This window comes from Myodes glareolus, chromosome 19, assembly GCF_982192425.1.
Source record: "Myodes glareolus chromosome 19, mMyoGla1.1, whole genome shotgun sequence".
NCBI lineage: Eukaryota > Metazoa > Chordata > Mammalia > Rodentia > Cricetidae > Myodes > Myodes glareolus.
In genome coordinates, this window is record NC_142044.1 from 64,078,459 (window position 1) to 64,093,524 (window position 15,066).

At 44.3% G+C, this 15,066-nt stretch overlaps 1 protein-coding gene across 3 annotated transcripts in view; it reads left to right on the top strand.

The window, feature by feature from the left end:
* Window positions 1-15,066, top strand: part of Slc4a8 (solute carrier family 4 member 8) — a 74,799-nt gene that overhangs the window by 36,498 nt on the left and 23,235 nt on the right. For all 3 annotated transcript variants that reach the window (XR_015735709.1, XM_087899307.1, XM_087899308.1), the window contains exons 12-15: window positions 10,907-11,081; window positions 11,768-11,901; window positions 13,183-13,428; window positions 14,795-14,900. Coding sequence is in view for 2 of the 3 variants with exons in the window: in XM_087899307.1 (XP_087755433.1) it covers window positions 10,907-11,081; window positions 11,768-11,901; window positions 13,183-13,428; window positions 14,795-14,900 (661 nt within the window). In the remaining variant the exon portion in view is untranslated. The remainder of the gene's footprint in view (window positions 1-10,906; window positions 11,082-11,767; window positions 11,902-13,182; window positions 13,429-14,794; window positions 14,901-15,066) is intronic.

Genomic DNA, 15,066 nt, shown 5'->3' on the forward strand with positions numbered 1-15,066 from the left:
CACGCCCCAGTGGGCTGGTATTTCAGCGACTATTGGCTGACAGAGCGGAAGGCGCTCCCGCCGCACTGTGGGCTCATGCTTCAGTGACTATTGGCTGAAGCAGCGGAAGGTACTCCCGCAGCATCTCCCCCTTTTAAGTAAGAGAGTTCTAAGCCTACTACGAAATTATATACAGTAAGTACAAACCTACAAAATTATATACAATAAGTACAGATATCCTATTCTAACTAGCTAAAGTCTTGTATAATAAATAACTTGGCCAAGTCATGAGAGGAAAGTAGCTACATTTATCTAGTCTTCAACCCCATAGAAGATCCGAGAAGGGAAATAATGTTACCTGAGTAATTAGGAAGTGCAATCAAAGAACTTCCAAAACATGCAACAAATCACAGAGACAACTGGCTACCTGGGCAATCACCAAAGACCTGTTTGCAGCATTGAAGCAACCAACTTTGACTAAGGCCTAGAATAACTGACAGATTATTTTTAACAGGCAAGAGATTTTTCAAAACCATCTTACCCTGTCTTGGCAAGATTTAACAGTTCTGTTTATCCATTTCCGGATACCGTGTATTTGTCAGTAGTTGAGGTATGGGCAGTTCCTTGCCCAGAGGCCAGTTTTGTCAAGAAGACAAGCTCCAAGTGGAGTGTCTTTGGTGCTCAACAATCTCTCGGGAATAGGTCGGTGTTGCCAGGAGTGATTGTGTCTCACTACACAGAACTCTAAGATTAAATTAAATACCATTTTCTACAGCTCTTCGAAGAGGTTGAAGACTATTTATATATAATCTCTATGTATCTAAAGAACCTGATTAGTCTAACCATAAATATGACAGACATAGATGACTATTGATCTACAATTCTTAACACATATCTAACTTAAAGACTAAGAGAATAAACAACTGTGCAATAAATGAGGACAATGACTTCCAAATGTCAACAATAAATATCAATACATAAACAATATATGAGTATCTTAATCAGAGGTAGAAATGTACACTGCAATATGGTATACATATATCAATACAATATATATCAATACATAAAAAATGTTTTAAACAGGTAGAAGCATGCATACATACAATATTCAATATATGCCGATGTAATTATTTATAAACAATAACTCAAAAATACCATTATCTATCTAATTATCCCTCTTTTTTTCCAAAAGATCCCTGAGCTTATAAAATTCCTTTCCCAACTCTCAACCGTATACTAATTATAATCAATCCCTAAATATTGTTCCTAAACCTGAGAACAAACTTTGCTGAGAGAGGGGACATCGTCCTCTAGAATTACTTCCACCTGTCATGGGGGTGAGGTTCTTTCTGGAGGATCCTGTGAAAGTAAAATGATGGTTAAATTTCAAGATCAATGTCTTTTAAAATTGCAAACAGTCTTTGAGTATTTTGTGGAGGTCTGGCCAGAATGTTGTTCAAGATATGCACCATTTCAGCTAACCAAGTTGGAATCATCTGTGCAGCTGATACCTGGAACAAGACTTGTAGTAGCACTATCAGTATCATGACGTCATATCAACCGAGTGGAGTTGTTGTTATGGAGGGGTCCCATCTTCTTCCTGGAAACTTCAAATGTCAGTGCAGGAAAAACTCATTGTTCATTGTGGAAAACTTAAACATTAATTATATAGACATATATAAACATACATTCAATGAAAGGTATGATGGACATATTCAATTAAAAGTATGATAGATACGAAGAAAAGCAAAGATGTTTTCTAAACTCGTATTTCTTTCTGTCTCATATCATGACTCTTGACATAAGACAGAAACTCCAGAAACTCTGGGTTTTTCTCTTAACAATAGGCTTGGGATTAGAGAGGGACCGAGCCAAGAGTCCAACTCCAAAACCAGCTCTATAAATTCAGAAATATAATTTAGTATATTCCAGAGCTTCATAGTCACAGAACCTATTCAGTTTTCTTGATAATCCATATTGGGTAGTTATTTTTCCATCTGTCAGTGTTCAAACATCCAGGGTCCCTTGAATTTTTCAAAGACGAGTGTTTTTCTGTGGAGACAAGACCAGAACCCTGCCCCCGTTCTATGTTTTTCTTACCACCTGCATGGTCATCATCATTGTAGATGCTGTCATTTCTCCATTCCAAGAGGTTTCTTCTCTTCAAATCTAACCTTTATTAATTTTGATGGTATCCACAATTTTTCTTCTCCTGTGGAAACAAGAGCAAAACCCCTTCCCCAACATAGCACATCTCCTGGCTTCCGTTGAGAGGTCAGCACATCCTTGATAGAAATCGGTTGATTTAGTTCAGCAGACTTTTCTATTATCCAATGTCTTTCTGCCGCTGTTGTTCCCTTCTCATTAGCATTAAGAAAATTCAAGGTTAATAGGGCATTATGTAATCTATTTCTGAGGGCATTTTCCACCCCTTTCTGTTTATTTAACATATCCTTTATAGTTTGATTTGATCTTTCTATGACTACTTGACCTGTAGGATTGTATGGTATACCTGTAACATGCTTAATATTATAATAAGCAAAAAACCGTTTCATTTTCCTAGATACATAAGCTGGACCATTATCTGTTTTTATTTGTGCAGGTATACCCATAATGGCCATAACTTCTAATAAATGTGTGATTATTGAGTCAGCTTTTTCTGAGCTTAAAGCAGTTGCCCACTGACAGCCTGAATAAGTGTCAATGGTATGATGTACATATTTTAATTTTCCAAATTCTGCAAAGTGGAACACATCCATCTGCCAAATTTCATTCCTTTTAATACCCTTTGGATTAGTCCCTGCAGGCAATGGTGTTTGGTTATAAAAAGAGCAAGTAGGGCATTTCTTTACAATCTCCTTAACTTGTTGCCATGTAATAGAAAACTCTTTTTTCAAGCCTTTGCTATTGACATGATGTTTTTTATGAAATTCAGATGTCTGCAGCACACTACCAATCAATAATTGATCAATATCTGCATTACCTTGTGCTAGAGGACCTGGCAGACCCATATGGGATCGGATATGTGTTATATACATAGGGCAGAGCCTGTTCCTGATCATGTCTTATACCTGGATAAACAATGAAGTCAACTCTGTATCATCTGGTATAAATTCAGCAGTTTCAATATGCAAGATAACTCTTTATGCATATTGTGAATCTGTAACAATATTAAGAGGTTCTTTAAAATCCCTTAGCACTGGGATCCAGTCTGTTTGGATACTCACCTTCCTGGACCTGGAGGGAGGGGGGAGGAACTTGAACTTCCCACAGGGCAGGAAACCCTGACTGCTCTTTGGGATGGAGAGGAAGGAGGAGAGGGAGTGGGGGGAGTGGGAGGATGTTGGGAGGAGGGGCAGAAATGGAAACTTTTATAATTTAATAAACTTTGAATAAAAAAAATCCCTTAGCACCATAAGAATGGCATATAATTCTGCCTTCTGGACAGAAGTATAAGGGCTTTGTTCCACCTTACTCAATTCATCTGATTTATAACCAGCCTTCCCTGATTTATTAGCATCAGTATAAAATGTACGGGCTCCCGTTATTGGAGCATCACGTACAATTCGAGGAAGAATCCAAGAAGTTCTCTTTATAAGGTTAAGTCTACCGCTTTTTGGATAGTTGTTATTAATTTCCCCCCCAAAATTAGCACAAGCCCTTTGCCGTGGTTCATTGTCTTCCCATAACTTTTTTATTTCATCAGTAGTGAAAGAAAGGCACTATAATTTCTGCTGGGTCTATACCTGCTAGTTGACGAAGTCTCAGTTTACCTTTTATAATTAATTCAGAGACCTTTTCTACATACATTTTCAATTTTTAACTTGGTTTGTGTGGTAAAAAGATCCATTCTAAAATAATATCTTCCCTCTGCATTAAAATTCCCGTAGGAGAAATTCTGGAAGGCAATATGACTAGAATGCAACTAAGATTTGGATCCACCCTATCTACATGTGCCTCCTGTAATTTTTCCTCAACCATCGTCAGTTCCTTTTCTGCTTCAGCTGTTAACTCTCTGGGACTATTCAAATCTTTGTCACCATCTAAGGTTTTGTTTAAATGAATTATTAGATCAGGTGTTATCCCAACAGCTGGTCGTAGACTGGAAATGTCTCCTAACAATCTCTGAAAATCATTAAGAGTCCGTAACCAGTCTCTCCTAATTTGTGCCTTTTGTGTCCTAATTTTCTGTAAACCTATTTTATAACCTAAATAATTAACAGAATCTCCTCTCTGAATTTTTTCAGGAGCAATTTGCAATCCCCATTTAGGTAATACTATTTTTACTTCTTCAAATAGCCTTTCTAAGGTGTCTTTGTTTTGATCAGATATCAGGATATCATCCATATAGTGGTATATTATGGACTTAGGAAATTGTTTGCGTATAATTTTCAATGATTGGCTTACAAAATATTGACACAGGGTAGGAGAGTTTAACATTCCCTGTGGGAGGACGGTCCATTGGTACCTCCTTGCAGGCTGAGAGTTATTATAGGTAGGCACTGTGAAGGCAAACTTTTCTCTATCTTTTTCTTGTAATGGTATAGTGAAGAAACAATCTTTCAGATCAATAACTATAAGAGGCCATCCCTTTGGTAACAGGGAGGGCAGAGGAATTCCAGATTGCAGAGGGCCCATAGGTTGAATAACCTTGTTGATAGCTCTAAGATCTGTCACCATTCTCCATCTACCAGATTTTTTCTTAACAACAAATACAGGAGAGTTCCAAGGGCTGGTAGATTCTTCTATACGTCCAGCATCTAATTGCTCTTGTACCAGCTGTTCTAAAGCCTGTAACTTTTCCTCAGCTAAAGGCCACTGTTTAGTCCATATTGGTTTCTCAGTCAACCATTGTAGAGGCATGGCTGTTGGTACCTCTGAAGGGCCATCAATTGTGTTGTGTTCTTGTATAGCTCTAATGGCTGGTTTCTGCCATCTGTAATATCTTGTAATATTTTCCTCAGAAATATAGGCTCTGGAAGCAGCAGAAATGTTAATTTGGGTATTCCATTGCTGCAATAGGTCACGGCCCCATAAGTTCACTGCAATATTGGCTACATATAGCCTTAGTTTTCCTATTTGTCCATCTGGACCTATACAATTGACCCATCTCGTGCTTTGTCTTACTCGAGATAGCGTTCCAATTCCTAAGAACTGAATATCTACCTCCTGAAGAGGCCAATGAAGATGCCAAGATTCTGGAGTAATGATACTTACATCCTCACCTGTGTCCAATAAGCCAGTAATAAATGTGTCATTTACACACACTCTTAGCTGTGGTCTTTGTTCGTTTATAGAAGTCTGCCAGAATATACATTTACTTTGTCCTCTTAGATTTCTTGATTCATTCACTACATTTAACTCACCCTTCAGGCCGTTATTGCTTTTAACAGCAGGCATGGGGCATTCTAATTTCCCTGAAGAGGCATGTTCTCTGCAGTGATCGGAAATGACTGGGCCACATTTGTCATGGGGGACTGCGTGAGGCCCCCCATTGAGTTTCCCGATGGCAACGGGTTGCCCTGTTTATCTCTTGTTGACCTACATTCATTCGTCCAATGCCTGCCCTTTCCACATCTCCTACATAAACCTGAAGGCTGAGTCCTCCTATTCCTGTTATTCCTAGAAGAGGCATTATTCCTGGAATTCCATTGTCTGCAGTCCCTTTTCATGTGTCCCATTTTGTCACAATGAATGCATTTTGTAATCTGAGGTCTCCTTTTACCTTTGGAAATTGCTTCTTGCACCCATGTTTGCCATAATCAAATGTATCAACATTCATTGTATGTAAAACCCATTCATCCAAAGGCACTGATCTGATCTTTAAAGGCCCCAGGATCCTTTTGCATTCTTCATTGGCATTCTCATAAGCCAAAGACTCAATTACTATATTTCTTGCTTCTGGATCAGGTATCCCTATTTGTACAGCCTTAGTTAGTCTTTGTAAAAAGTCACTAAAGGGTTCTCATTGACCCTGTTTGACCCTGATATACAATTCTACTCTCTGACCTGAGTCTTGAACCCTGTCCCAGGCCCTTAGAGCTGCTGTAGCATATATGGATAAAATGTTTTCATCATAAAGAGCTTGTTCCTGAGGATCAGAGTAAAGTCCTTCCCCTAGAATTTGATCTAGAGAAACCTCAATTTCTTTCGCTGATTCTTGTTGTTGTAAAAGTCTGGCCTCTTGTTTGAATAGGCATTTGAAATGCCATAAAGGTCCGTTCTCGAGGACAGCTGACATTAATTGATTCCAATCTTGAGGGGTGGCCCTGCTGCTCAGTGCCCAGGATTTTAACATCTCCCTAACAAAGGATGAATGTAGTCCATAATTCACAATTGCTTGTTTAAATTCTTTGAGCTCATTCATACATATAGGCTCCCATGTATGTTCTTTAATGACCTTAGGGTTTTTAGAGCCGGTTATCTTTTCTGATGTTATTACTGGAAAGGCAGGTAGAACTCTATGTAGACTGAGAGTTTTTTGAGGTGAATGTTGCCTTTCTACCTTTTACTCCTGTTCATCAGAGTCTATGATTGCCTCAATCTTATTAAATCTGCTCACCATTGCCTTCTGTTAAGTCCTGAATCTCCTGTCCAGTATTATGCTCCAAAGCCTTCATTAAGGATTCTAAGGCATGGAGCTTGTCTGTCAGAGACACCATTTCCTCCTTGGACACAGTCGCCTTCATTGGTAATTTTAAGGCGTGGAGCTTGTCCGTTAGAGATACCATATCCTCCTTGGACATAATCCTCATGGCATGTACTGTGCCTTCTTGTATGGAAATCCTGTCAATTAATCTATCATACCCTTTTGATAAAGTCCGATTTTCATATTCAGTGGTTATAATCCTCTCAGCTAATGTTTCAGCACTTACAGTCATGGACTGGAGGTTACAAGTCATTTTGGTTGTCCCCTCCTCCAGAGCAGTGAAGCTCCCTTCTAAAGAAGCAATATCAGACTGTACCTTCTTGATATTTTGGTCAGTCGGCCGAGTCATATCAGACAAAGATCTAGTGTCCTCCTTGAGAACTCCAAACTCTGATCTAGTCTCCTCCTTGAAAACTCCAAACTCTGATCTAGTCTCCTCCTTGAAAACTCCAAACCCTTTTTTGAGGAGGTTGGTGTCAGTCTGAATTGTCCTTAAGGTTTTAATCTCTGCCCTCAGCATTGTGGATTCAATCTGTAAGGACTGTATCATCCTTATAAAATAGCCAAACACCAGAAAAGCAACAGAACCCAGAAATAACCAAGTAAGAGGAATATCAGAGACATCCTTCAGAATATCCTCCATAGCGCAATTAACCATTGAACTTTTGGATAGTAATATTTTCTGACATTTTCAATCAAAAGAAATTGTACTTGTATGTATGTATGTATGTATTTATTTTCAACCGAAAAGAAAAATCTTACCTTTAATGACCATTGCCTGCCAATAGGTGGTGGGGCGCACCTCAATTCACGTGGCAATGGCGTCAATCCAGGAAGTAAACTCTAAAATATATACACTGAAATCCAGAGGTTAAATTCACAGATCGTGTGCTCCGGTGCAGGTCGAGCGCTAGACTCAGCCGGGCGGCGGGGAAGACAGTGCCCGATAGGGGTAGCAGAAGCCAAAAAGTTTCCTCCCCGATCCGCCCGAGGTCGGTGCCAGTCGGGAGCCAGTAGTAGTGTGCGGCTCTGGTTGCTTGGCCCACGTCACGAGGGGGGAAAAATCCACATGTTCGGACGCCAGATAATGGCGAATCAATCCCACACCAGTTATGTTTTAAAGGGGTATTTATTTTGGGGGGTAAAACTTACATACACCATAAACCGTCAGGAAGGGAGCCTAGTCGCTGGAGCAGGAGCCGGGAGCAGGAGCCGGAACCAAGAGGCCGAGCCAAGGCTTGCTGCTCTTCTTTTAAAGAGAAATATACCACGCCCCAGTGGGCTGGTATTTCAGCGACTATTGGCTGACGGAGCGGAAGGCGCTCCCACAGCCCTGTGGGCTCGTGCTTCAGAGACTATTGGCTGAAGCAGCGGAAGGTACTCCTGCAGCAGTGTTGCAGAACCTCGAGCCAAATGCATAGACTTTTTTTCCTGTTTTTCATGTTGGGTGAAGAGGGTTGGGAGATCAGGGACAGTGGACTCCAGGAGCCCGATGACAGTGGGACGCACCCCTCTGCATTCTGTCTTCTCACCTCTGAGCCAGGGACCCTCCTATGCCAACACAGGCGGGGATATCATGGTGGGAAGCAGGAAGTGTGACGAGACTTTCCTCGCAGCCTGGGAGCTCTGCAGCAGGGACCTCTGGGAAGGGGTTTTGGGGGTAGATTTATATCCCTTATTGGGGTACAAATTTTTGGGAAGGGTTAATGAAAAAAGAATCCATAGCTGCTGTCTCGATGATCCCCCACACTTCAAACAGGTTTCTTTCAAAGCACACCAGACAAATGGATGGCTGGCCTGTCCCTAAAGCCCTCCAGGGAAGGGCTCCCTAAGTCAGTGTTCCAGAGCCTAGTGACCCTCTGCACTGGTAAGTCTGCTCTTATATCGAGCTTAAATTCATCTCTGTGCCTCCTGCCCCCGACACTTGAACATCAAGGATAATGTTGGAGGGAAAGGAAGTTCCAAAAATGAAGAGAAGCATCTACATCTAATAGTGTCTGCATTCTGGTCTGATTTTATGCATGAATGTCTAAAAGAAGTAATCAGTGCTGAGCAGTGGTGGCGCACGTCTTTAATCCCAGCACTCCAGAGGCAGAGGCAGGCCATTCTCTGTGAGTTCGAGGTCAGCTTGGACTGCAGAGCTAGTTCCAGGATAGCCAGAGCTGTGTAATAGAGAAATCTTATCTCAAAAATAACTGATTGTTCTACTCTTGCCATTAGTGTGGCCATGGTGTCTGCCTCTCCCTAGCAGTTCTGGGCGGATGCCTTCTGTTTCATATAACTCGTTTGTTATTCGCCTTCGGGAAGCCTTCTTGCCCAAAGGTGTGCTGGTCAATGGTGTAGCATCTCAAGGAGCCTCAGTGAGGTGCATGAGATTCTTTTCCCTTCAGATGGAGGTTGCTGGTGAGAGGTGATGGGCTCCTGGTGCAAGGCGCTGTTGTAGGGAGGACCCTGAAACACTTTTATAATGCCCCAGATTAATCACTGCCACTGCAGAGGTCCCTGAGGATCTGTTTGTACAGAGAGAGTAAGACAAAATGGCATTCTGTTTTAAATCAGGTCTTTGGTTCCAACCCCAAGGCTGACTTTCGGTGTTCTAGGCCAGCTCCTGGAGAGAGCTCTTTTGCCTGAGCTGTTTGCTGTGCGTATCAATGCTAATGCAGGTCCTGGGGTTGACTCTCCTGTCTCCTCCCAAGACCGCAGCCAGGTGGTGATGTTACTGGTATAACTGGAGGAATGGCAGCACAGTCGAGGAAAACAGTGAGTGAGCAGCTTCCACCCTGTGTCCCCTTCTGCTCACCAACCTCAGGCCAGTGCTGTGTAGAGCAGGCTTGCCTGGCTTGTCTCCTGGGTGTAGGTCCTGACCTTTTCCTCGTTCCCTAGGCTCTTAGGAGAGCCCAGGGACAGCCGCACTGCCCTCCAGTGGAGAAAATGGGTTTGTTGTAGTTTTCTTATGGTCCCCAGGTGCCCACCAACATTTTGCCAGTTTTGTCTCATTTTTTCCCTCTCACTTGTTTTTATGTTTTCTAGATTATTTTAAACTAAATCGTCGATATCATTTTCCTGTATATACCTCAGTATGTATCTCCTTTAATAAGGACGTTTCCAAAGCAATTATGCCGATCTCAAGTCTAAAAGTATTAACCATCTCATTACTTGTTGATGTAGGATCCTTTTTTTTTCCCTTCGATCTGAAGCCAGTGCTGTGTCTTGTAGCTTCCCTGTGATGCTGAGGCCCGGCTTAGGAAATGATTCAGCTGAGGGCAGTGTTCCTCCTTGGTGTGTGTCCTGCTCTTCATTGGCCTCCTCAGGAGGGCTTAAGCCACAGTGGAGCCCTACCGATTCTCTCTCCTGAGTAGCCCTTGAACTTACCATTCCTTCTCTCAGCCCACACTCCCTTCACACGACAGACGGCCTCAGGCAGCCACAGGGTGATGGTTCTAGAATGCTTGTTGGACGCTGCTCCACTGTTTACATTCATCAGTAACTTGGCATGCTGTTAGGATTAGGCTGCAACTCCTCAAAACCATTCACATCCTCTGTGACTCAGTTTCTCCAACCTTGTCTGTCAGTTTTTTGCCCTTGTGCTATTGATCTCTGCTAGCACCTTGAACCTAGCGCATGTTCTCACCCTGGGTGTCCCCATGCTGGTCCCTCCACCTTGTCTGTCTGTCTCCTCGTCCTTCCTTTGAGTCTCCACTGATGCCGCCCCCCAGCCTGCGCTGTCATAGCGCCCGCCCATCGTCATTGCCTGTCTCCTGCACTGGACTGTTGGTCAGGGAGAACAAGGGCCGTGTTGGTCTTGCTCACTGCCACATCTCCAGTGCCTGGCCCGGTGCCTGGCACCCACTCTCTTCTACTTGTCAGTCGTTATGCAGAGACCGAGGCAGGGGCTGCTCCGACTGGGAATGTGCATGCGTAGAGCTGTGTGCCCGGAAAGCCTTAAAAACACTGGTAATCTGAGCTGCTTTCACATCTCCTCTGACGGCTTAGAAATGGAAACTGACGCTATTATTTGCTGTCTTGTTAATTTTTTGAACATTGATAAGTGGGCAGTGTGCATACCTAAAGTGACTTCTTAATGCTTGGTACACATTCAATTTTCCCATATGTCATACCCTTGATTATAACAGAGTCTGTCTGTGCCAAAATGATGTGCTTGTGGTGAAGTTGAAGCTAAAATACTCCTGAGCACATTTGAAGTACTTTCAGGTGTGTTCTGCTGTGCCCTTGAGAAGGAGGGACTGCGTTAGAGGCCTGTCCACCCTGTCTCTGCAGGCTGTTTGGGGGCTTGGTGCTGGACATCAAGCGGAAGGCTCCCTGGTACTGGAGCGACTACCGGGACGCACTCAGCTTACAGTGTCTGGCCTCCTTCCTGTTCCTGTACTGTGCCTGCATGTCGCCTGTTATCACCTTTGGGGGACTGCTTGGAGAAGCCACTGAAGGACGCATAGTAAGAGCTTTCATCATTTCTGGTGCTCCAAAACAAGACTTAAAATATTGTGGTGACCCTGAGAGAGACATACATGGATCCACTTAGGAAGGAGAAAAGGACAAGACCCCTGGAGTAAATTGGGAGCGTGGGGGGCAGGGGGAGGATAGAAAGAGAGGGAAGAGAGAGGAGTGGGGAAAATGTATAGCTCAATGAAAACAATAATAAAAAATATTGTGGTGGCATCCAAGTTCTTTGGGGGTGCCTTCCATAGTCAGCGCTGAGGAGACTGGGTCCTGTGTCCTGAGTGACTGGGTTTTCTGCCCTATGGAGGAGCCCAGCTCTGCCTCCTGCACACATCCCTAGTTCTTGTACATCACGTTCACTAACTGGTTCCCAAGAAAGTAAATGGATCCACTGATAACACCTGAAAACAAGATTCAGTGACTTTGTGTAATAGGGTGTCATGTGAACAACATTTGTGCTTTTATACATCTTTAAATACTGAACTGGGCTAAAGGATAAAACTTAGCTGAGGAACCGTGGCAGAAGGTTCGCAGGAGCTTTAGGTTCTGTGTGCCCCTCCCTCTTGCGTAGAAGAAATACAAGCAATGACTGTCAAGGCGCGGAGCAGCTCAGTCAGTGTAGGTAAAGCAGCTGTTCTCTGCAGACAGCTATAGACTCTGATTGTTTTTTCTCCTCCTCAGAGTGCAATCGAATCCTTGTTTGGAGCATCCATGACGGGGATCGCCTACTCCTTGTTTGCTGGGCAGCCCCTTACCATCTTGGGGAGCACTGGCCCTGTGCTCGTGTTCGAGAAGATTCTGTTCAAGTTCTGCAAGTAAGACATTGTTTTTCTGGAAGTTACTGGATGTGGCTGCCGTCTGCCGACACCAAGCACCAGTTCCTGTGCAGGCAGGCACACAGCAGACACTTTAAACCCGAGTGCAGGCGTCTCGGGCCTGCCGTCCTCCCACAACTCTGTAGCCACAAGCCTCCCTCTCTCCAGAGCCTGCCTGGTGTCTCCTCACCATTACCAAAAGTCTTTACAGCTTTAGTCTCTTAAATTTATCAGTTTTTAAGATTTATTTATATTTATTCTATGTATAGAGGCATTTTGCCTGCATGTATGCCTGTGCACCATGTGTGTGCAGTGCCTGTGGGTCAGAAGAGGATGTTGGATCCTCTGGAACTGGAGTTACAGGTGGTTGTGAGCTGCCCACTTGGGAGCTGGAAATCAAATCTAGAATTGAAGCCAGTGTTCTTAACCATTGAACCACCTCTTCAGCTCTATTTATTCTGAGCTAAGGTCTTTTTGTGTAGCCCGGGCTAACCTGGAACTGTGTAGCCCTGGTTGGCCTGGAGCTGTGTAGCCCAGGCTGGCCTTGCACTCACATTCCTCTTACTGTGACTCCCTGAGTGCTAGACCGTGGGCTGCACCACCATTGTCCAGGTGGGCTTTTCATTTGTTTGTTTGTTAGAGACAGGGTTTCTCTGTAGCTTTGGAGCCTGTCCTGGAACTAGCTCTTGTAGCCCAGGCTGGCCTCGAACTCACAGAGATCTGCCTGTCTGCCTCCTGAGTGCTGAGATTACAAGTGTGAGCCACCACCGCCCAGCATACTTTTTAATTTTTAAGAAAACTATCTTAACTGATTCAGACTTCCTCCCTTTTATGTTTTAGACCACTTTTAAATTGGGTCTACTGTCCTTTCTTGATATTCTGTTTGTGGATGGTGGTGAGGCCTGACAGTGCTCTGGTTTCCATCCTGTAAGACCCTTTCCCACATTGTTTTAGAAATAGAAACACATGGGGTCAGAGCCAGCCCTATCTTCTCATTCACAACCACACTTATAATCACATTGGATAGTAACGGCAGAAGGATTTACTGCACATGCAATGTTTTCTTCCTTCTCCGTGTTCTGTGCCTGTGCCCAGCAGACAGCTCCACTGAAGATGTGGAGCGCGTTGTCCCAGGGCTTTACCGAGGCGTGCAGTACATGTGGTCTTAGGGACAGAGGGTTGCAGTGCTGGTGTGGATTAGCTGAGCCGGACCAGCCACGGTGGCCCTTTGTCTCTCGGTGCCTCCCTTCCGTGTTCTTCACGAGCTCCGGTGTTTTGCAGGGACTTTGCCCTTTCATACCTCTCCCTGCGAGCCTGTATCGGGCTGTGGACTGCCTTCCTGTGTATTGTTCTCGTGGCCACTGACGCCAGTTCCCTCGTCTGCTACATTACCCGCTTCACCGAAGAAGCATTTGCCTCCCTGATTTGCATTATTTTCATCTATGAAGCGATAGAAAAGCTGATTCACCTGGCGGAGACTTACCCCATCCACACGCACAGCCAGCCGGACCACCTCAGCCTCTATTAGTGAGTGCGCTTCCTGCCTTTTATCACCCCCCCACCACTTACAGAATTGGGAACTTTCTCTTTACCAAGACATGCTACATATTTGTCCATGTAATGCATGTGTTTAAGTATTCATGTATCTTGATCATGTTCACCCCAGTTACTTTCCCTTCTATTCCTCCACCCTGTCACCTTCCACTGATCTTCTTCTGTCCAACCAGTCCTTCTCCCTTCATGTCTTCATGTGTGTGTGTGTGTGTGTGTGTGTGTGTGTGTGTGTGTGAGTGCATGCGTGCGTGCATAAGTGTGTGTGTGTGTGTGTGTGTGTGCATAAGTGTGTGTGGGGGGGGAGAGGCCCACTGAGTTTGACTGGGGTTGCTCACATGAGCATGGGTTATTGACAAGGACACAGACCTTCTGCCAATGGCTATGCCACTGAAGAAATTGTTGTTGTTTTTTTCTAGCAGCCTGCCACTTTGTTTGGCATGGAGTCTGTTGTTTGATACTGTGTTCCCAGCTAGCTGACCTGCAGGGTTCCAGGTCCTCTGTCTCCACGTTATCTTCTTCATAGGTGTGAGGGATTGCAGCTGCACACAGCATTCCTAGGTGTCTAGATCTAGAGATTTAAACCCAGGTTCTCATGCTTGTATAGCAAGCAAGCACTTTGCCCACTCAGCTACCTTCTCAGCCTTGAGATTGATTTTTTTTAACCTAAACGTAGTTTTGAGACTTCCTTCTGCTGAGATTTGAATTTTAATTCTGTTATAAAAGGCATGGTTTCTAAATGCACAGGTGAAGCAAGGGTGGTGAGAGTGGCTGTCAGCTGGCCATACTGATGCGAGGCATGCTGAGGTTGGGAGGCAGCATGGTGGCCTGTGGGACACTGTGCCTAACCTGGAAGGATGAGAGAGGAGGGAGGGGCCTGGAGCAGCCAGGCCTGGCTCAGCTGGAGTGAGCAGGAAGCACTGGGTGTGGGAGACACACTCCAGGAGGTGCTTATGTTTGCACAGAAGCATGATGGTGAGCATGGGAGTCAAACCCTCGCTGTGCAGATTGACTCACAGCAAGAGCTTAAGAGATAGAAACTAAACAAGGAACCTCCCTGGCTTATTCTGGGCATATCGCATGCCAGGCATAGATTGTCCACACCATTTTATCCAAGGCCTACATACTGACTGAGTGGAATACACCTTTAGTCATGACCAACTGAAAATCAGCGTGTGGTTGTGTTGATAAATTGTCTTCAACCAATAGGACCCATCTCCAAGATCTGAAGTGTATGAGAAAGAAAGAGGTAGCTCGGACAGAGCCTTTAACCTAGGCACGGCTAAGAGCACTTAGTAATTAGCTGGCTGCTTCCATTAGGGATGTTTTCGTCTTTCCCTAGCTGCAGGTGCACGCTCCCGGAGAATCCAAACAACCATACTTTACGGTACTGGAAGGACCACAACATCGTGACCACAGAAGTGAACTGGGCGAACCTGACTGTCAGTGTAAGTCCGGAGATGGGCAGGCCTCTGTTGTGACCATCGGGTCTAGAAAGGACGTCTAGACTGAGGTAGAGCAACCCTTTGCCGGACGCTGGCATTTAAGCTTACGTTAGGTTCAGTCACATTCACCTGTAACCTTGGGAGCCCGAGGTAGGGACATTGTAAGTTT